General features: G+C 38.6%; 1 protein-coding gene across 2 annotated transcripts in view; it reads right to left on the reverse strand.

Annotated features, from left to right (window-relative positions):
* Positions 1-2,224: 2,224 nt before the first annotated feature.
* SRGAP1 (SLIT-ROBO Rho GTPase activating protein 1) overlaps positions 2,225-22,652 on the reverse strand; it is a 125,986-nt gene continuing 105,558 nt past the window's right edge. Inside the window, exons 16-22 of one of the 2 annotated variants that reach the window (XM_075274453.1) lie at positions 17,578-17,683; positions 17,018-17,242; positions 15,623-15,699; positions 10,084-10,264; positions 9,849-9,983; positions 8,210-8,555; positions 2,225-5,146 (exon numbers count right to left, since the gene is read on the reverse strand). In XM_075274453.1, the coding sequence (XP_075130554.1) occupies positions 4,769-5,146; positions 8,210-8,555; positions 9,849-9,983; positions 10,084-10,264; positions 15,623-15,699; positions 17,018-17,242; positions 17,578-17,683 (1,448 nt within the window). In that variant the 3' untranslated portion in view covers positions 2,225-4,768. Of the gene's footprint in view, positions 5,150-8,209; positions 8,556-9,848; positions 9,984-10,083; positions 10,265-15,622; positions 15,700-17,017; positions 17,243-17,577; positions 17,684-22,652 lie in introns of both variants that reach the window. The other variant, XM_075274452.1, reaches the window with a different exon arrangement.

Genomic DNA, 22,652 nt, shown 5'->3' on the forward strand with positions numbered 1-22,652 from the left:
TTGACATACCGTGTTTTTGTCATGCTGCCAGCGGACCCAGAAAATACAAATACACATGTCTATAGATCACAGGAACATACTCCTTGGTAAACAGATCACAGTGTATGTACATTGTATTTAAGCAAATTAATCTGGGAGTATTAAACCTTTGCCAACTCATGTGCTTTTAAAGTGGGTGGAAATTAAATACAAAAAAATCCCCAAACCATCAAAACTTCAGTTCTCTTGCACAATAAAAGCATGAAATAAAGCAGCCAGTTAACCTAATATTTTATTTGTTGCATTCTGCCATGAGTAAGGGGCTAAAGCCCTGAAACGCGTAGGCTACTAACGCTGGTTCATTCATGCTTTGAGCACGTCTATTTTTTCATCATGCTGTAAGTGTTTGTTTTTTGTATTTTTCAAATTTTTGCACTGGTCTTCTATGTTGGTTTATTCATTTTAATTATGGACATTAAAAGTATATTTTAATTTTTGCATATTAATTGGAGTGCCGACTTCTATTTTTTGTTTTTCTAATATTTTATCAGTTGTGTATTTACTGTGTCCTCTTGTAGCTCAGTGACAAAACACTGCATGAAACAGCAACCTCTGCTTCTTTCCTCGCAGGAAGTGTCTGCAGGATGTGAAGAATAAATCTGTATTTACCAGGCACTAAATGTGAAGGCTAACAGCTTGTACCATACTACTCCAGAATATTGTAGTAATATGTACTTACAGTAATACCGCAGAATGCCCTGATAAACTTCTAACGTTATATGTGACATCGCAAAGTAATGGAGAGGGAATGTTGACTGCTGTATATGACGATTTTGAATTGGACAATGATGTACAAATGTGCTGTATAGTAGAAAGGCCACTGAACTGCCAGAAACCGAGGTATTTGGCTTCATGGCCGAATACCAGAAAGCACGTCACCATCTCACTGAAGTTTAATAAGCATATTTTAACTGCTGGTTTTGCAACCTTTGAGAGTTCCAGCTAATGGGCAGCTCACAAAGAAAATAATAAATTCTGCTACTCTGTTAAGGCTAGTTCACACGTAAATTACGTGTGGCTTATTTTGGTCCTGAAAAAAACTGCTTCCTAATTAGGAAGCGTTTTTTGGACCTTGCCGCGCTTTTTGTGGAGCGTTTTTTTTTTTTTGTAAAAACCGCTTCCAAAAACACCAGGCGGTTTTCCCCTCCCATAAAGTGAATGGGCCGCAAAAAACCGCAAAGCGTTTTTATGCAAAAAAAAAAAAAAAAAAACATGCGGGGAAAAAAAAAACGTGTTTTTTCACTTCCCATTCACTTCTATTGCTTTCTTCAGGCTGAAAACGCCTGAAGAAAAGTCATGTCGCTTCTTTTTTCGCCTAGCAGAAAAAACGCTAGAGTAAAAAAAACGCTAGCCCTCTACAGAGACCACCATTGTATGGAGGCGGATTTTGAGGCGAAATCCGCTGACAAAATCCGCCTCCTTGTCCCCTTGTGAACTAGCCCTTAAAGAGGTTTTTCCGGGATTTTTTTTTTTTTTTTTTTTTAAAGGACTGATAGTGCTATTAATGGGTTAATAAGTGCACCCAAATACATTTAGAAGTGTTTTGAGTGATTTCTGGGGTTCTCTGGCTAGTTCTGCATTTGTTTTCATGGGTAGCTCTCTTTACTTTTATCCTATAACTACCATAATGCATTGTTCTTCACTCAGAGCTGATTCACAATACCTCCCCCCTCTCCCTGTTTCCCTAGCTAGCCCGCTACTACTAGCCCTTCCTAACCAACTAATTCATCCCAACCCATTATAGTTGCCTGTCTTCCTGTCTGGATTTTCTGGGCACAGGAGTATCAGTTCCTCCTGTGGGGCCAGATTCTCCTCCTCTTCATGTTTGCTGGCTTAATAGAGATGTAGCGCCGTCAGACGTCAGGAAGAGGAGGAGCTGGACAGGAAGACAGGTAAGTATGATGGGATTTTGAGATGATATTTTGTTTCCGGAAAGAGAATGTTATTGGAAAATCTGAAAATGTCACATTACCGCACTGGCGATCTAAGCGATATAAGTGAGGTTGTTTAGCTTAGTGTAGACGTATCCTTTTATCCCAGAAAACCTATTTAAAGCACTAGTTGAACATGACGCAAATAACTGTTATAAATGCAATTTGTGCACTAAAAGCAGTTCTATAAAAATTTTATTATAATTCCCACTAAATGAACATTTCTCAAGTGTACAAAACAACAGAGATGGCAGCGGCTGACAGAACTAGATTCTTTATTATAAAGAAAATCTACGGAGGAACAAACCTGGATGGACTTTGAAGCCTGTAATGGTACATGCCAAAATGTACAGTCATATACATAAAAGTGCATCATCACAACAATTGAACATCACACATGAGAGTCTTTGAAATGAATTTTTTTTTTTCAGTTTTCCTTTTTTGAGAGTGGGACTGACCGCAAGGTAAATGTAATACACAGAGTAAAAAAGTTGAAGTTCCTCTAAAAGTTTAAAGGCACTTTCACATGTACATACTACAGATGTACACCAACACAAAGAATTAACAGTCAACAAAAACTGCTATCAGTACTGTAATCCAAACTGACAGTAAAGACGATACAGACACCTGGCTGTGCAAGAGTTGGAAAGAATTCCCTGCGGGCTTTGCTAGTGACTGGGCCGTGTGCAGAGGACACATCCACCTACAGTACTGCAAAGAACTTGGAACCATCAAACCACATGTCTATGGCAGCACACTGTCCAGGTCTAACACATTCTTGTACTACACTAATTCTAATAAGAATACACAGCCTATAACAATTATTATACACATTTCCAACTGTTAAAAAGACATGTATTTAACCCTATCATGTCACAAAGACCAGAAGAAAACGAGTACCAGGCTAGACCTGTGCTTGAACATCAGAAGAGAATTCCAGTTTGTTCCATGTCTCATCTATGGTCACGTTAGGACATGTATGTATGTATGTATGAAGAGTCAGGTCACTCATAGAGCTCCTTGGCTCTGCTTCAGCTACAGGCTCGAGACTGCAATGAGGAGGTATCCAGCTTGGAGACATATGTACACCGGAAGCTTAGTAGTGATAATGGACTTGCTATTACAGAAGCGATAATAAAATACTAAACTGCGTAATAAAAATAAGCCATCACATCAGTTTTATTTTTACGTGTCCCACATTTGAGGAATGGGAACATTGTTCACATCTTAAAATAATTCTCCCAAATGTAGTTTAAAAAGGGCAGGCTTTATACTGTAGATGGAAAATAACTGGAGCAGTCTATAGATAGAATCTAAGTGTAATCCCAAATGAATCATCAGAAGGGTTGACTGCATTTCACCATGCTTATCTGGGCCAATGTATTCTGATTTATAACACTAAACTGAAACCTTGTATCTACCATGAATGGATTTACTCAATGACCTACAAAAAAAAAAAAAAAAAAAAAAAAAGTATAAAAAATGAAGCCACGCAAGCAAAGTGCTGGCTGTAAGTATATACAAATCATATATACAACTAAATGACTTCTGAATAGGAGTACCTATATAATATCATAGGCCTGGCATAAGACACAACTAATAACATTTGAGGCCTTTGTATTAGATTGTGCAGTTTGTATATTTCAATGGCAGGGTAATCTCTGCCCAATAAAAGATTAATAGATTAATGGCTAGGTATGAAAAAATTAATAAATTACATAAAGGATGCAACAGAGATATAAAGTGGCACTACACATGATCAAGTTGTTCTGTATGGGATACAGGGATGGCGACATAATACTGAGCAGACACTATATTATCCAATACTCCCTGCTAGGACTCTTGGTAATATAGTTGGTGATCTTGAGATCTAGGTATGTCAGTATGTAGAGTCATAGCATGCTTCAGCCCTGATAGCAGAGCCTATTCGCTTAATGCCCCAAATCTATGGAAAACCACACTAACATTAGATAAGCTCACTGTAAATATAATAGATGCTATATTTCAATCTGGGACCATGGCTATATAAACATGCCTAAACCTAACAACATATTCAGCCACGCACAGGAGTGTCCTTGGATAGCAATACATTGTTTATCTCTCTGTATATTGTGAATGTGCAAAACAACTTTCTTCCATATATATTGATCTCTATACAGAAAGATATATAGAGACATATTCATGTCTACCTATCATAAGAACCACATGCAGTGCATATCGTATACATTAACATTCCCCCCATTATAACTAACATCGAGGGGATATACAGTCACAATAACGGTGGTTACAAGGGTTAGTTGTCGGTCCAGAGAAATACTTGTTTAGCTCTACCACAGGTTTCTTTAGAGGTTTAGATAGCAAGCAGTAAGGCCCCAAAGGAATGTAATGCACAAGTTCTAGGGAACAAGCTACTAATGGGTTTTCTTTAGGCTGCTCTGCAAACCAAATAGACCTCTGTATCCACAGATCCATGACTCACTATGAGTTGTAAAGTAAAATATATGGACACTTCTCAATCTGAATTGCCCACAATATATCTAGAATAGATGAGAAGTCTGTGAAATAAGTGGGAAGCCATTGTGATCTATGTTGCAAAGTATACAATTTGTGCAGCATCAAATCTTCAAGTATGTTTTATGTGTTTCTACAGCTGTAAACACACAACACCGTCCAGTTCTTGAAATAAACTTAGTGTAGATGTGAGTGTTTCAGTCTAGTTCCAGTAAAAACATGCCCCTAGTGATTTCATGGCAAACAATTGTTCACCTAACTATCCAGGGGGTATTAGAAGTATGATATTACATTGTGCAGGATTTGTCGGTAGCCCCTTGAGCAGCCTGGGATGGTCCTATGCCAGGGTTAGTTTTTGGTAACACAATAGGTTTTGGTCTTAAAGCTGGAGGCTTTAATTGTACACCCATTCGAGGTGTAACCATGGGCTTGAATGTACTCATTGTGTCATTAGATGTACTAGTGCTACGCCGGATTTGTGGCTCTGTGTTCTTGAGCATGATATTGTGAAGAGGACTCAGAGACTCTGTTGATGTTGCTGGGGTGGGCGAGTTCTTTATTTGCTCGAGTGTATCCAGCACCACATCTGGGGCGTGTTTTGCAGAACTTTGTAGTTCGAGCTCACGCAGCTCATTTAGGGCCGAGTTCATGGTCTCCTCTATGTCCTGCTTAAGATACAAAAATAAACAGACTAGACCACAGTCCTAGAAATCTTTAAGATACATCATGTATTGCTACCATGAATCTAGACTACATGAACTACATCAAACTACTAGAATAGGTCATTATACTAAAAATGAGCAGTTCAGCATTTATAAAAACAATACAAACATGAATGGAGAAGAATCATAATGGGAAAGCTATTAAAAGATCAATATTCCAGAACAGAATTCCAGAATAGGAAATTTATTCTGGACGGCCTTTGCCTTTTACTTTGGTCTGATGTGTATGGCCAGCTAATGTCAGGTAAGCTTGAAGATATGGTGGGAAAAGTTAATCATCTAATGTATATGGGGGTCTACCAACTTTCCCCAACACCAGATGTATGATGACATAAGAACCAGGCTGCTGGATGTCAAAATGCTTGATCTTTTTGTTTTTTCCCCCCTCCTCCCATTGAGGACACATGCATGTGTATGGAAGGTGTTAGGACAAATAGCTGTTGGACCATTGAGCAATAAAGGGGCTCTATCATTGGGAAAAGTCATTTTTAGATAAGCACATCCTTGCATAGCCTTTAGAAAGGCTATTACACACCTACCTTTAGTATGTAAATCGCCTCAGTAGTCTTTGAATAAGTTCACTTTTATTCATATACTAATGAGCTTCCACTGTGCACCAGAAGTGTCTGTGATCACAGTCTTCTCTATGTGTATGTACAGCAGAGATGAGTCTTCAGCACAGCAGCCTCTACTACACATAGAGCAGACAGTAACACAGACTTCCGGTGCACGGTGGAAGCTCATTAGGATATGAATAAAAAAGGACTTATTCAAAAATAAGGAGGCGATTTACATACAAAAGGTAGGTGTGGAATAGCCTTTCTAAAGGCTATGCAAGGATGTGCTTATCTAAAAATGACTTTTCCCAATGATAGAGCCCCTTTAAGCAGTCAGTTACCTAATGTATATATTCAGACATTTATAACATTGGACAGATTTGAAGACGTGCAATGTACACTACCTTTTTATTGTTACAACCTTACTTTGCACTCGGTATTCATAGTGTGTGTGTGTGTGTGTGTGTGTGTGATGCCAAGGAAAGGGACTTCCTTATTATAGTCAGAACCCTCCACTATGTGTGTATATGTCCACTATGTCCACGATGATGCAAACAGGAGGGATATACAGTCCTATGAAAAAGTTTGGGCACCCCTATTAATCTTAATCATTTTTAGTTCTAAATATTTTGGTATTTGCAACAGCCATTTCAGTTTGATATATCTAATAACTGATGGACACAGTAATATTTCAGGATTGAAATGAGGTTTATTGTACTAACAGAAAATGTGCAATATGCATTAAACCAAAATTTGACCGGTGCAAAAGTATGGGCACCTGAACAGAAAAGTGACATTAATATTTAGTAGATCCTCCTTTTGCAAAGATAACAGCCTCTAGTCGCTTCCTGTAGCTTTTAATCAGTTCCTGGATCCTGGATAAAGGTATTTTGGACAAACAATTCAAGTTCAGTTAAGTTAGATGGTCGCCGAGCATGGACAGCCCGCTTCAAATCATCCCACAGATGTTCAATGATATTCAGGTCTGGGGACTGGGATGGCCATTCCAGAACATTGTAATTGTTCCTCTGCATGAATGCCTGAGGATTTGGAGCGGTGTTTTGGATCATTGTCTTGCTGAAATATCCATCCCCGGCGTAACTTCAACTTCGTCACTGATTCTTGAACATTATTCTCAAGAATCTGCTGATACTGAGTGGAATCCATGCGACTCAACTTTAACAAGATTCCCGATGCCGGCATTGGCCACACAGCCCCAAAGCATGATGGAACCTCCACCAAATTTTACAGTGGGTAGCATGTGTTTTTCTTGGAATGCTGTTTCTTTTTGGACACCATGCATAACGCCTTTTTTTATAACCAAACAACTCAATTTTTGTTTCCAAAATGAAGCTGCCTTGTCCAAATGTGCTTTTTCATACCTCAGGCAACTCTATTTGTGGCGTACGTGCAGAAACGGCTTCTTTCTCATCACTCTCCCATACAGCTTCTATTTGTGCAAAGTGCGCTGTATAGTTGACCGATGCACAGTGACACCATCTGCAGCAAGATGATGCTGCAGCTCTTTGGAGGTGGTCTGTGGATTGTCCTTGACTGTTCTCACCATTCTTCTTCTCTGCCTTTCTGATATTTTTCTTGGCCTGCCACTTCTGGGCTTAACAAGAACTGTCCCTGTGGTCTTCCATCTCCTTACTATGTTCCTCACAGTGGAAACTGACAGGTTAAATCTCTGAGACAACGTTTTGTATGCTTCCCCTGAACAACTATGTTGAACAATCTTTGTTTTCAGATCATTTGAGAGCGGGCTGTCCATGTTCGGCGACCATCAAACTTAACTGAACTTGAATTGTTTTGTAGAAAGAAATGGTCCAAAATACCTTCATCCAGGATCCAGGAACTGATTAAAAGCTACAGGAAGTGACTAGAGGCTGTTATCTTTGCAAAAGGAGGATGTACTAAATATTAATGTCACTTTTCTGTTGAGGTGCCCATATTTTTGCACCAGTCAAATTTTGGTTTAATGCATATTGCGCATTTTCTGTTAGTACAATAAACCTCATTTCAATCCTGAAATATTACTGTGTCCATCAGTTATTAGATATATCAAACTGAAATGGCTGCTGCAAACACCAAAATATTTAGAACTAAAAATGATTAAGATTAATAGGGGTGCCCAAACTTTTTCATAGGACTGTATATGCCCTATGTGTTGTGGAAATGTGAATCAGTCAACTCTGCACACAGGGATTAAATCAAATAAAAAAAACAACAAAACCACCATTTAATAAGCCAATTACCGAAAAATTAAATCAAGGCAATATTAAATACATTTTCTTCTACATTTATCAGGATTATTATTTAATGTTGTGTAAAACGTGAATTTATACCTAGTATCCAAATTAAGATGAAGATCATGATTTTGGCAGGTGGAAGATAGAATGTAATATCAAAAACACTTTGCACAATACCTTTCACTCCCTTTACATACCTGAGCAATACTCTCGGGGTCAAGAGTCTTATGGTCATTAAAATTTGTGTACTGTCCTGATGATGTAGACCTTCGTATAGGAGGACTGTCTATCTTTTTCAAAGAATCATGTCGGCTTATATTGGTTAGACTTCCATGGCCTGGCTTCCGTCTACGTTCAGGGCTGTCAGTGTTAAGGTTGCGATTCTGTAAAAGAGCACGTGGGCTACAATGGCTTGAAATATTGGAAGATCCAATTTCCATTGATGAGTTGTTGAGAGAGTGTGGAGGATGCACTGGGCAGTGACTATCATTTGACCTGCCTGAACGGCGAGAAGGTGGCGTTGGATCTGTTCGCCTTTTGTGTCTGTAATATTAACAGAAAAAGCCATGTGAGAAATGTATTTATAATTTTAATCCCTTAGTGACCAGCCTGTTTGGGCTTGGTAATTTAATTGTTGCAATTCAAGAGCCATGACTTTTTATATGTTTCCGAAGACATAACTGTAAGAGATTTCGTTTTCATGGGAAGACTTGTAGTTTTCATTAGAACTATACATCTAACTCTTTCATCACTTTTTATTCCAGTTTCTGGGAGGCGGCATAAATAGCAATTCTGGTCTTTATGCCAATATCAAATAACTGTAGGTTTATAAAAGTTTTTCTCTTTTTCATAATAAAACATGAAATTTTATTATGACTTGATTATGCGTTGTATTATAACTGTCAGTGTAAGGGTCCGTGCACACGGAGTTAACACTAGCTCATTTTAGCATAACAGACGTGTTAAAATAACACTCCCGTTGACTTCAATGAAATTTTTACGTGTAAAAAAAAAAAAAAAAAAAAAAAGCGTTAAAAAAGCGCCAAAAAAGCGACGTGTTTTTTTACACATGAAAAAATTTCATTGAAGTCAATGGGAGTGTTATTTTAACACGTGTATTCTATACACGTGTATTATGCTAAAATGCGCTCGCGTCAACTCCGTGTGCACGGGCCCTAAAACTGAAAGACATCCTATTAGACCTATAAACAGAGATGTCATATGTGGTGGCCTGCACTAGTCTCCTGAACTCAAAATCATAGATAGCCTGCAATCACAGAGGTGCCAATGGGAGTGCTAAAGGTTTCTGTCATCCTAAGGGTAAGTTCACACAGAGTTTTTTGGACCGGAACCTAAGGCAGAGGCTGCTTCAGGTTCCAGTCCAAAAAACAGGTAGCCGCAACTGAATGCCGAAACAAACTGGCTCCCGGAAAAAAAAGACCTGACCGGCTCCCATTGATTTCAATGGGAGCTGTTTTTTTGGCAATGATTTTGAGGCGGATATAGCCTCAAAATCCTGACCAAAAAAACTCTATGTGAGCTTGGCTGTCATAAGGTACCTGAGCACCCAGTCCAGCCAGCACGGGACTCCTGTACAGGGGTTATTTTTCTGTCCTGTGAATAAGTTTATGCCAAAGAATAAAGATCCTTATGGTCACTATAATATGTACTGGTGGTCATTAAAGGATTAAGACATACAGTAGTCTTACAATAAATCACTATGAAAGCCATATCAAAAAGTCACAGACAAAATACACACAGGTTCACCAGTAATCCTCATGTCCTGAGCCATTTTTGGACAGTAAGGGTATGGACAGTAGAGTGTGAGCTTCTTACCTGCCAGAGTACAAATCTGGGTGTCGGTCAGTTGGAGAGTTTATGTCTTTACATGATGACTTATCTTCAGTCACTGGACCACTACTAGTTTCACTATCAGCTTTCTGACTTAAGGAATCTGAAAATGCGTCATCCCTAAAACGAAAAAAAAAAAAAATACAAAGAAATTAGCAGTTTGTATGCTACAAAAGTGTGATTAAATGGTTTTCAAAACAATATAAGTAAATAATCTTACATGTCTTGTACAACAATGTACTGGTGAGGTACTAGTCCATCAATTCCATTGTGTCGTCCTTCCCACCAGTCTTCTGATGCCCGATGATACAAGAGAAGGGATGCACCTTTCTTGAAGGACAATTCTCTAGCAGATCGTCCGACATAGTCAAATTTGGCAATGGCTTCAATTGGTTCACACTCTACAATCAAAAGTTCAAAAATATTAAGTTATGTGGGCTACAAGTGAAGAGAACTAAAAGGGGTGGATGTATGAGGTACAAAGCTCCTCACTAGTTGCTTTCTTTATATAAATAACTATATATTTGTACAAAAAACCTAAAACATTTTCTGATTTGCTTTAGTAATTCAATAACAAAGTACAATAATAGATATTATGCAGAACTACCTGTAAAAAAAAAAAAAATAGAGGAACCTACATAACATACCTATCATATAATAGCCCTAAAACTCACATATGTTGCTAGTCTTGTTTAATGAGGAACCCTAATCAGATTCCATGGAATCCTGGTTGGGAGACAGTGTCTTAAATGGAAAATGTGTTATTTATGTGATAATCCAAAGACAAAGGGAAATGTTGTATTCTATTCAAACTATTCAATAAACCACCAACGGGAATAGAAATGTAATAAAGCTAAAACATAACTTTTAATGAATATGCATTAACAACATCTATAAAAAGCAGGGGAGGAAAATCTGTGAACCAATGTGTGCTGTGCAAACAATAAACATATCACACAGGCAATGCAGCCTCCATGAAAATGAAGCCAGTATAACTCACCACTCAGATGATGTTGCGGGAAATAATACCAAATTACACAGAGGGTTGCTAATGATGACACACTGGTGCACAATCAGGTTAATCCATAAATACGTGGGCCAAGGGTATATAGGCAAAAGAGGGATAGCAGACAGGGTATACAAAGGATAATATACAGAGTGTATTGCTATTAAACCCTATAACCTATCTCAGGACCATTACCCTAGCAGTGAATGGCCTGACTGGAACCTATCTCTATATTGTGGCCACCCTATAGGAAAACCTGTAAACACTCAGGAAAGGTTAAAAATAGAAATAGAATGATTGAGCATGCCACCCGGACAAGACAAGATAGACAATAGATCACATCTGTACAGATAACAACCCTAGTGACATATCATTGCCTTTACTACTGATATTTATTCATCCTCCATGCATCAGGCAGGTCTAGAAAACTCTCCCTAGAACTCACTGAATGGGCTTCAGACTATTTCTGACTACGGTCATGACTATGAGAACATGCACAGAGATTGTCCAAGAAGTTTGGATCTTGAAATCTGCAGCATGCCAATTCTCTAAGTGGATTGTCACAAGGCAACTTTTGATTTTCTGGCAGAGTTTGTGTTATTGATACATTTTAGAATATACTTTATTAACAAATTTTGGCTCTTTTCTGTGAAATCCTACATTTCTTTATTTTTCCCCTTGAATCTGTATGGAAAGCTATACCCTGCACCTCAGTGTGTACAGTGTCCAGGCTTGTGTTAAATGTAGAGAACACAAGGGTAGGTGAGGGTCACTTCAAGCGGTTATATCTCAGGCATTATAAAACTTACAAACTTGCTTTTGGTGTCATATGAAAGACACCAAGTTCAATGTTAACTATATGATATCCAGAGATAGCACTGATTGAAAACACATTTGAGATTAGGATATTTATATGCCGCAGCTTTTATATTTATCATGTCCAATATATAACTGTTAGAAGTGACTCTCCACACCCTCTTTCTTTTACACAAGCCCATGCACACACACAGTGAGAAGCAGAGGACCTCTCTCAATAGAGAAGCAAGGAAAAGAGTGAAAAAACGCAGTATTCATCAGAAGTTTAGTTACGCATTAAGGAAATACAGAAAAATCCATATGCAGAGATACATGAATATGCATCACATTAGTTCCTGTGTGCATGCAGTCTAGTCTGTTAAATGAGAATTACATTTAAGCATTCAATATGACAGTATCATAATGTTTATATTTTTTGGTGCTTTAAATAAATTTCAACATAAACTGCGAGGCGGCTTAGAGAAAGCTTGAAATGACAGTAAACCGGCTTTCATTAAAGTTGCTAATGGCAGAAGCTTCAATGCACCACTTAGGATGTAAACTCTTTCATGCTGCACTTTTCTTTCTATGTGTGGGCAGCAAGGTTGAGAAATCAAAAAAGATAACAAACAAGGCGGCTTTGTTTATGGACTAAACAGGCAAGCATATTCCAAGGATATGCAAGACCAAAAGACATCATTAGAATAAGATCCGTGTCCTAGAATACACTCATGCACACGGCTTCCAGTCAAACCTCCCGTCTAACTATTATTGAAATTGCTTGTAGGAATAGGATGTAAATAGAAGTATGACTATATGCGTGTTTTCAAAGTGAGGGCAAAATCAAAGGTTACCCCAAAGCAGTGGAGGTATCCCAGGCAGAAAGTATAGCAGGACAAAAGTAATTGTCCTAAGACATAGCCCTGAGAGAGTCATCAGACAATGAGATAAGAGGTGGCTATGTGAGTGGGAGACACAAAAGGATTGGTAGATAAGGCAAGAAGAGAGCCAGTAAGGGCTAGTTCACACAGGGGCGGATTTTGGCACAGAGAGTGTCGCGGGGAGCTGCGTCACTCTTGGGTCAAAACCCGCCTGCCACGACTGTTGCGGTTTCCCCCTCTGGAGTTGGCTCAAATGGATGGGCCGACACCGGAGATTGCTGCCGCCAGGCGGACACCGCAGCTCGTTGAGCCGCAGAATCCACCTGAAGAAAGGGCAGCTCACTTTTTTTTTCCCCCAGCGGGAACATACCACTTACCACCATTGTGAGGGGACGGATTATGACGTGGATTATGCACCATAATCTGCCCCCTCTGTGCAGTGTGAACAGGCCCTGAGGGGACAAATTTATGATGTCAAAAGATGACTGAGTTGATAAAAGGAGGGAGTGGCAAAAGCAGAGGACATGTCTAGGAGGATGAGCACAAAATAAGGTCATTGGGATTTGTCAGATAGCAGATCATTTGTGACTTTGGTTAGGGCAATTTCAGTAGGGTGGCCAGGCCATAAACCAGGTTACATCTGATCATAAAAGTGAGTTGTGAGGTGGGAGCACAGTTCAAGCTGTATGAGAAGTTTGGAGGAAAAGAGGCGTAATAAGATGGGGTGATAGTCTGAGAGAGTGGACAAGTCGAGGGATGGTTTCTTAAGGATGTGTGAAGGAAGTAAGGAAGGAGTCACCGGCTAGTGTTACATTAAAGAGGGTAGGTCTCAGATAACAGTAGCAAGTTATCCCACCAATAATAAAAAAAGCGATAAAACACCTTTTATGTTAAAGGGAGTCTGTCGGTATGAATAAAATTATTATTATTGTAGTACTGTTTATACACTTTCCAAATATGTGTTTCTTGTGCATCAATTCAATTTTTCCAGAAAAATCACCATTTATTACTAGAAAATGATGTAGTTTTCCTAATGTTTCTGAACACCTTCTGAAATAGTGAAACATAAGCATGTGCCTAAACTGACACTTACTACTACTATAAGCAACAGCATATTGCCATGGAACATACAGTTTTGCTTTCAGTTACTCTTAGCAGACGTGGTATACAAACTGAAAAGAATATATTATACCAGTAAATCAACAAGAATGAACATTAGCTGCAATGACAAAAATAATTCCCTTAAAGCTAATGTATCTTCCTAGGGGAAATATAAGTAAATACCAGCTAAACCTAGCAAGGTATATGAATCCTGCACAAATCTCTGTTAAGGACACGTGTCAATATGCAAGCTTGAGATTAAATCTGTTAAGCCATTCTGACTGTAAAATGTCATAAATCTCGATAAACACCATCTTATAGTCCCCAATCAATAATGCTATTTTCTGACATGCTCGTGTGGCAGAATGAAACAAATCAATAATAGCAAACACATAATTTGCTGACCTGGGCATCCCTAAGACGCACCGAACAAACTCAAAGACAGTTTTACACTCTTGGGAAGGATCTTCATTTAGAACAGATTTATAGAAGTGTGACAAGCAATACTATAAATCCTATGAAATAACGGACGCAAATGCAACAAGTACATTTGCATTTTCCAGCATAGGTTTCTGAACCACTGCTCATTCACATCATAGAGCCATATTTACAAGTAACATCGAAAAGTAAAAGAAAGTAAACCTAACATAGATAGTCTTACACTGCAGCAGGTAAAGGGTTTAATAATGCTGCATGATAAACCTGGCACACTTCTGAATAACTGACGGAAGTCTAAATTTACACCACCTGTAAGTTGGCTTAGTTTACGACAAAAAGACAGTACCAATGTTTTGTGCATTCTCGGCTTACATTTTATAGAGGACCTGTCACCAAGTAGCAATTGCTAAATGCCATATATCACTTGATTCTTGCTGTTCCCCTGAATAATTTGGCCTTTATTATTTATTTAATCATCTATTTTTAGACCTTCTATCTGTTCAAAAGATATGGCCCCCTTGAAGGATATATCTAAACGCTTTCATTCTCCGAGTGGGTGGGAATCATTTTCGTTTCTCTGAGTAATACAACAGGTTACCGCCCACTTGGAGAAGAGCTAATTTACATAAAATATAAGAGCTAATTTACATAAAATATTTCAGGAGCCACATCTTTTCAATGGATGGACAGATTAAAAAAACAAATCAACTAAAACAAATTATTCACAGACTCAGTGGCAATGAAATGATGTATGGAATTTAGCATTTTTTTTATTTGGTGACAGATTCTTTTAACACACATTTCCTTTCCTAACAAGTCAGCTTTTTCAAATGGACCTACCACTTTGTCAATCAAGGCACAAAATGTGTCAGGTTGTGTGCAAAACCATTAATATATGTACAGTAATATATGTTGTATGTCAGTCTTTGGTGCATGTTAGGCTACATGCTGATGTTCGTGTGCATGTACTGGACCCAAAAATTTACTTCAGGCAGCGGCTTCAGGAATACCTCTTTTGCCAAGGCTCATGGACCCATATATGGACCTTTGATAATACAAAGACGTGTAGGGGGGTTACAGAATATAATGGGTCAGTGTGATAGTCATGAACAATACAGCTAGCATGCTGACGATACACACAGTTATACGCATGTAAATCTGTCCTGTAGTCTTTTACGCTTGGTGCATTCAGTGTACCACAGACAATGTCATGGTTTCCTATTTAACAGCTTTTCTTGTGTCAAAGCATTCTTCTATCCCATCAAAAATATTTTTTCTCTTGCAAAAGTGTCAACTGGTTCTGTTGTCATATTGGTTGTTACATCTGTGGCAGATTCTCAGTGAAATACATATTAAAAAAACAAACAAAAAACCTAACAGCAGCTTGTTAGGCATACATTGGCATCCATCACCCATACCCCACGTGTTAAAACAACATCTTAATTTCTCTGATTTTATCACTGAAAATGGATAATTCTAAGTTCTGGTTGCAAAAAAAACCAAACAAAAACAAACAAAAAAAAAACAAAAAAACATACCGTCTTCACTTGTGTGAGTTTCATTGCAGTCATGATCAACTTCATCTAGTGTGCCATGTTCACTGTAAGGGCTGTCACTGATAATACAGAAAATGAAATATCAGCATCACCACATGTAAGAAAGGCTTACTGCAAGTCATTAACATTGCTCACATCAAATAAATAGTAAAATCAATTAAACAAACCTTTAACCTATATTTCAAATGTTCATTTACAGCAAAGTGTGTGCATACCATGTCTTTAGCAACAAATATAGCTTTAAACAGAGCTAGGCAGAATTATCTACTTTGCAGCTGCCCCTGACTTCTGCCCGGGGTTGACAGCGAGAAACCTTTCAATAAAGGTGAGCTGGGCAGTGACCTGATAGAGGGAAGCCACACAATTCCCAGCATTTTTGAGAACTATTATTTTCTTACAAACATCACAGCGTTTCAAATCTTTGTAGAACATAAATCATAGCTGTAATGACATGGTGAGGACAGCAGGAATCTCCTGACATCTTCCTTTTTAAGCTGCTGTTTTGTATTATTCTTCAAGATGGAGTTTAACCTATAGAAGGGGATTGTGTATGTGCAGGCGGTTTTCTTTTTTGTGTGCGATTTACATATACATATGTATACACACACACAAAACACATATATAAAAGAAAACCACCTGCACAAATAATCCCCTTCTACAGGTTAAACTCCATCTTGAAGAAAAATACAAGATATTCACTGGAGAAGTGTGCCACTTTTCTTTCTCTCTTTTTCCTGCAGAAACTTTTTTTTATTCTTCCACCCAATGATTTTTGCTCATCATCGCCAGTATAATCATCGCCAGTATAAAAAGTGGCTGATATTTGTCAAATGGAAGAGCTGTCTCACTGTGACTTGCATGCATACACCAAGTTTTGACAGCTTTAGCACACGTGGGTGTCCTTTCTGCAACTCCCATGGTTTATCAGCATGATCAACACTGATGCTCTTCCCCATGACTCTTTTTTTTTTTTTTTTTTTGTGTTCCTTCTAATGGGTAGCATCTCCCAAGACCCTCCCCAATTCGTCACATTTGCTTGTTGGACATTAAATAATATTACCCTTATGTTTATTTACTAATGCAAATCTTTATGATATATGTGCACTCTCCAATCGTTTCCAGACGTGGGTGTGTTATACAACTGATTTGTTAGATAATAGGAATATTTACAATAAAAATGAGAAAAAAAAAAATTAGTATGGCAATATTTCTGAATAATTGTGGGAAGCAATAATACTATTTACTCATTTCTGATAGTGGCACTACAATACAGCAGCGTGAAAGAACAATGGTAAAATCGATACAGAACTCCAATATCTTCTTCCTTACTCACACAAAAACACGTCAACCCTTGTTATATTATCCCAATTGACCTACCAGTAGTCATCGCCAGCCATACATTTCTCATAAACTGGGCCTTCCAGCTCTTTAGCATCTGGAAAAATATTCTCATGATGGATGATTATTGTTTTAACAATTTCATTCACATGAGCCTGACAGGACACTTGGTCTTGAATGTCTGGAACAGGCATCAATGTAGGGCCAAAGCAGATTGCCAAGTTATATGGATCCATCATATTCTCATCACTATACTGCGAAAGACTGTATGGAACAAAAGGAGAAGGTTAAAGTGGCTGCATAATACAATGTGAGGAGTAATTGAGGATTATTCAGCACTGCTACTATTGTTTTATGTCATACATAATAGACATATACAACTATACATCCATAATTTGGAATAGAAAGTGTGAAATTATTTCAGATATCATTGCTATGGCGAACACGTGTTATCATTATGCGTAATATTTCTCTAGTACCTTTGTATTCAGTAGAAAATTGCAATAATTAATATAACAACATATTAAATTTGAAAGCATCTCAATTTCACATGACTTCACACAATAAGTGTAATAGATATTGATTTCAAGGGCACTTACTGGTTAAGGAATGCAAAGAGGTATCTCATAACTATAAGCACAGTCCTGGGAAGTGTCAACAGGATCTTCCTGATGTGCATGGCTCTCTCATAGAGATTCTCCACTCCTGTCAGAAGAAGATACAACCCATGATATTACATTGGTGGTAAAGAAGCTCAGCCACAGGAGTCATGACTAAAAGTAGAACCATAGTTTTTCCAGTTACAGTGTTACACTAACCTGGATTTACTAGGTGTATATGTGTATGTTTGAACAAACTTTATTGCAATGAAAGTGTAGGAATGTGAATTTGAATGTGATTAGGAGATAGGTTCCACATGTATGGGGAAGGCAGGGGAGTAGTACATATACACCTAGTATTTCCAGGTTCCCTCAGAGCACAACATAATGGCTATGATTAAGGGACTCACGTGTCCTGAAACGCGTTAGCGGGCTTTTATGCACTAATTTGTTTTTTTCTTACTTTTTTTCACAACCTGTGTGTCTCTTTTTGTATTTTAACGATTATGGATTAAAAGTTACATTTTATTGAAGTCTGGACGTGCTTTGGTCTTCTATCCTGCTTTTTGTCTACATTAGATACACATCTCAGCACACACCAACACACATCAGGAGATTAGATACACAGCTCAACACACACCACCACACATCAGAGCTTTACTTCAGGTTTCCATAACCACCCAGCCATTCTCTTCACTGCTGTAGGTCAGCTTTATAGGGGCAGGGCACTGCGGATGACACTGTTACACAAGTTCACATTCACACAGCTTTACTCCAGGTATCCATAACAACCGATCGCAGGTTTTTCACTGATATCCAAACTGAGATACACATGATGCTTAGGGACATAAAATAGACCAGTGCAAAACTGGGCAATTCTTATGGGGCCACTACACAAACAAAAAAAATTAAATACACCCGTGCAAAGCCGGGTCCTCCTGCTAGTTTATGATAAAATGCCACATATACTGTAACGTTTCTTCAGTATATACTATAAAACCATGCACTATTAGCCATTGCCTCTGCCTTGTATACGCCTCTTTGTTTCTGTCCAGACTACTGCTTGCTTGTTATTCTTTGTATAGTATGTATTAAATCAAATTTGCTTCAAAAAAAAAAAAAATAATAATAATAATAATAATAAAATCTAAGTTTATATTAAAGAATAACACCACTCAAATCTAAAAATGCCGATACCACTACAGATAACCTCAATAACTCATTGTTGCTACGTCTAGTTAGCGGATATCATACAATGCTTTGTTCACTAGAGCAAAGTAGCAGAGAAAGATATGAAGATCCACAGAGAAGTCTGTAGCACATATATGCATAATGTTTAACCAGGGTTTCTGTCTGGAAGAGAAAAACTTGAGAAGAATCAGTTCTCAATAAAATAACCAGACATTACCTTGCAACCTTGGATTCTTTTCAGGAAATCTGTTTTAGCCATCTGGGTGTTTTAATATAGTACTATAGAACGATGGCAATACTTCAAGCACAGCCCATGCACAGTATATTAGAAACAAAAGGCTGTTCTATGTAAACAGAAACATAAGAACCTTTTCATGAAAGTATCATTTCTAAAATGTAAAAACAGCAAAGGAAGGCTGCTTCTGGGAAGACGTGTAACAAAGCATCCTGTGAAAATGACTGCACTCAGGAAATAATGCTTTTCAGTTATTTAATCTTTATTACAAAGCAGATGGCAAGATGTCGCAAGTTAGACTGCCAGCAGCAAGACAGCAATCCATGGTCTAAGATTTCACTCTATGCACACTCATGTTAGGTAATGATTAAGTGTTTCTGCTGTATATTACGCTACAGCTAGACACCACATTGCCTGCTGAACACTCCACTGCTCCAAGTGTTGCTCCTGGGAATAAAAGCTTGTGACACTGAATAAAGATACAGTGTCATTTCCTGAAGTGAGAAATTCTACACTAAGGAATGCAAAGAAAAAGGTTAGTAGAAACGTGGAGCAGCATTTCTGCAAAGATAGATCGATATTTTCTGTGAGATTACTATTAATTCATATTTCCCTTGAATATAAAATAGTAATTCCCTTGCTCCTGCACTCACTGGGCACACTAACACAACTACCCTGTTTCCCCGAAAATAAGTCATACCCTGAAAGTAAGGCATAGCAGAGGTTTTGTTGAATTGGCTATATAAGGCACTCCCTGAAAGTAAGACATCCCCCAATAATAATAATTTTTCTGCGCAAAAATTGTATGAAGAAAAACATTGCAGCCAGCTGAACACGGTGCGCGATGTTCCGTGTGCACAGGTATGCCGGCTGCTGACGCCGCTGCGAAACGTATCCACTGTTCCTGCTGCTGTAGGATGAGCTGGGAGATGCCCGCTGTGCATACACTACGGTAAGCATCGTATGTGGCAGAGGGTCCGCTCTCCCAGCTCATCCTGCAGCAGCAGGAACAGTGGATACAACGTATCGCAGCAGCGTCAGCAGCCAGCATATCTGCGCACACGGAGCACTGCACACAGCGTTCAGCCGGCTGCAATGTTTTTCTACATACAATTTTTGCGCAGCAAGCGCATCTTAGTAGTGGTGGCAGCAGCACACAAAAATAAAATAAGACATCCCCTGAAAATAAGACATAGCATATCTTTAAGACCAAAATTTAGTATAAGACACTGTCTTAATTTTGGGGAAACACGGTAAGTGCACACCCTATGCTAGTTGAGTGACCGCCTTATCCAGTTGACCTTACGCCATAGTTCATCCTAAAGTATATTTCTCTCTGTGCAGATTTGAATTATGGCATGAGTCTATTCTTGTTGTGCGTTAAAGTGGATGAGCTGTATTGAACAGGGTTAAATCTGTGGCATGTCAAATTGCAAGTTTGCAGCGAAAATTAGAGGATCATAAAAATCTACCGAGTGAACATGAATTCTATTGCATCATATTTCTGAAAACTGTTATATTCATTTCAATGGAACTTACTCAAAAAGCAGAAATTTAAGGACCATATAGTGCTAAATCAGTGAACCCACAGAATGCCCTCTGAGCAACTCCCAAGCTGACATAAAGGGGTTCTGTAAATGAACATCATTGCATTTTGACGTGATCCAGGTCAGTGTCTCTCCAAAATTAGAAGAAAAAGGGACACCCCCCATTATGACAATGTCATTCCAGTAAGAGAATCCCATCTATTACTATCTAGTAATCTGTTGGATCTGTGCAAGTATGACAGGGTATCTATCTCACTTTGAGGTTTGAGTGCCATTTCAACTAAGAGTACAAAGAACCTGGTACGGTTAGGCTGGCCAGTAGACCGCTTGAGAAACAAATTAGTCTATTAGTTCATCCTGTAGTCATTTACATTTTATATGCATGTTGCTCAATAGAAAATGAGCAAAAAATTAAATCTCAATATACTAGGATTAAAAATTCCAGGCTCATGCATTGCCAATAGTAAAAAAAGAAAAAAGAAAAAAAAAAGGCAAATCATTACTGGAAAATTTGCCTTCTGTGTTAAAATCTAAAACTTCCATACAGTTCGAGCATAAGGCTGAGGCATGTTTTTTGCAGCAGGTTTTTTTTTTTTTTTTTGAGTTAAAGCCAAGAGTGGCTTCAAAAGTAATGGGGAATATAACAGACGCACTCATCCTTCTCCTTTCTGCTATATACACAGACTCCTTTGGCTCAAAAAAAATCTGTAAATGCAGACTTTCCGTGACATATGGCCTTAATCTAAAGAGGTTTTTGACTTTTCCATGACAATATGAGGTCAGACATGGCAAGAATAAGTGTTGGCAGTGTTTCCCTCTGAGTATACCTACACTAGCCAAAAACACAGCATATATGCCACATCAATTGTGCTCAGAGGAGAGCTACATGCTTCATCATCACTATAGGAAGGCTCCACAGTCTATAGAATTAAGGAAAGTAGTTGTCTATTCTTTCAGGCTAGTACTGCTGTGGAATGAAATCAGACTATGGCATCGCTTTCATGTCACTGAGAACTGCACCTTGGACATGTGCCCTTTTGTTTGTGTTTGTTGCTGAGCTCTGCAGAGCTATACTTAGACCAGCATTTCCTGAGGATATCCACAGTATGGTGTAGTGTGCTTAGTCAACCCAGTGCCTTATGGGAAGGTTACAGAAAGCAGTGCAATAGGGTGATCAAATTACACAGAAGAATTTGAGTGACTGAGGGTTAATCCAAATGGTGACCTTCCTTCTATGGCACCATATACCCTGAACATGGGTTGTATAGATTTAAACTATGTCCTAATGTTCAACTGGCCCCAACCACTTAGTTTCTTATATAGCAAAAAAAACAAACAAAAAAACAACACCACGTAAGCAAAAAGGACAAAACTGAAATTGCAACCAGAGATTTCAGGGAGCACAATAAGGACTCTTCTGCCAGCAGCTCATCTTCCCTGAAAACAAATGGATCAGGTAGTTGAAATCTAACAGCCCCCTTTGGAGCAGGATATGTCTGTTCCATGTAGCTGACTAGACTGACCCATCGACCTTAAAACTTAGGCCCTTTGACTATTTTACTTCCACTTTGCACTTGTCACACATGGAATGGCTCCACTAACAACAAGTAGCCCATTTCATGTCTACCCTATTTGGGGCCACGCGGGTCTCCGTCCCTACCATGTTAGAGAGGTTGTGTAGGTCCGGCACATTTACGGCCCACATATATGACTCGGTGGACTGAAGCTTTGGAAAGGCAAATCTCCCCCGCCCAGTGGCAGATCATATGGTCCCATGAAGTCAAACCCTCTACTTGTATAACATAAGACTCAATACAAGATTCTGATGTACTGGTATCTCCTACACACTCTTAACCTGAATATTCCCCCTTTTAGTTGGAGATGCTTTTCTGAGATAGGTACTATGTACCATATTTTTTTGATCTGTCCTTTGAGGGAAGTTAAGGCCATGACTGATGTACTTTTTCTTCAGGGGGTCCCCTTATACCCATTAGTCTATCTTCTTAATTTGCCACAACGGTTCCTTGGTAAAAAGGCGTCTAAGCCGTTTCTATATATTTGCACTGTGGTCAGAAGCTGGTGGCTCTGCACTGGTGAAGTGT

This window comes from Leptodactylus fuscus, chromosome 5 (assembly GCF_031893055.1).
Source record: "Leptodactylus fuscus isolate aLepFus1 chromosome 5, aLepFus1.hap2, whole genome shotgun sequence".
NCBI classification, from domain to species: Eukaryota; Metazoa; Chordata; class Amphibia; order Anura; family Leptodactylidae; genus Leptodactylus; species Leptodactylus fuscus.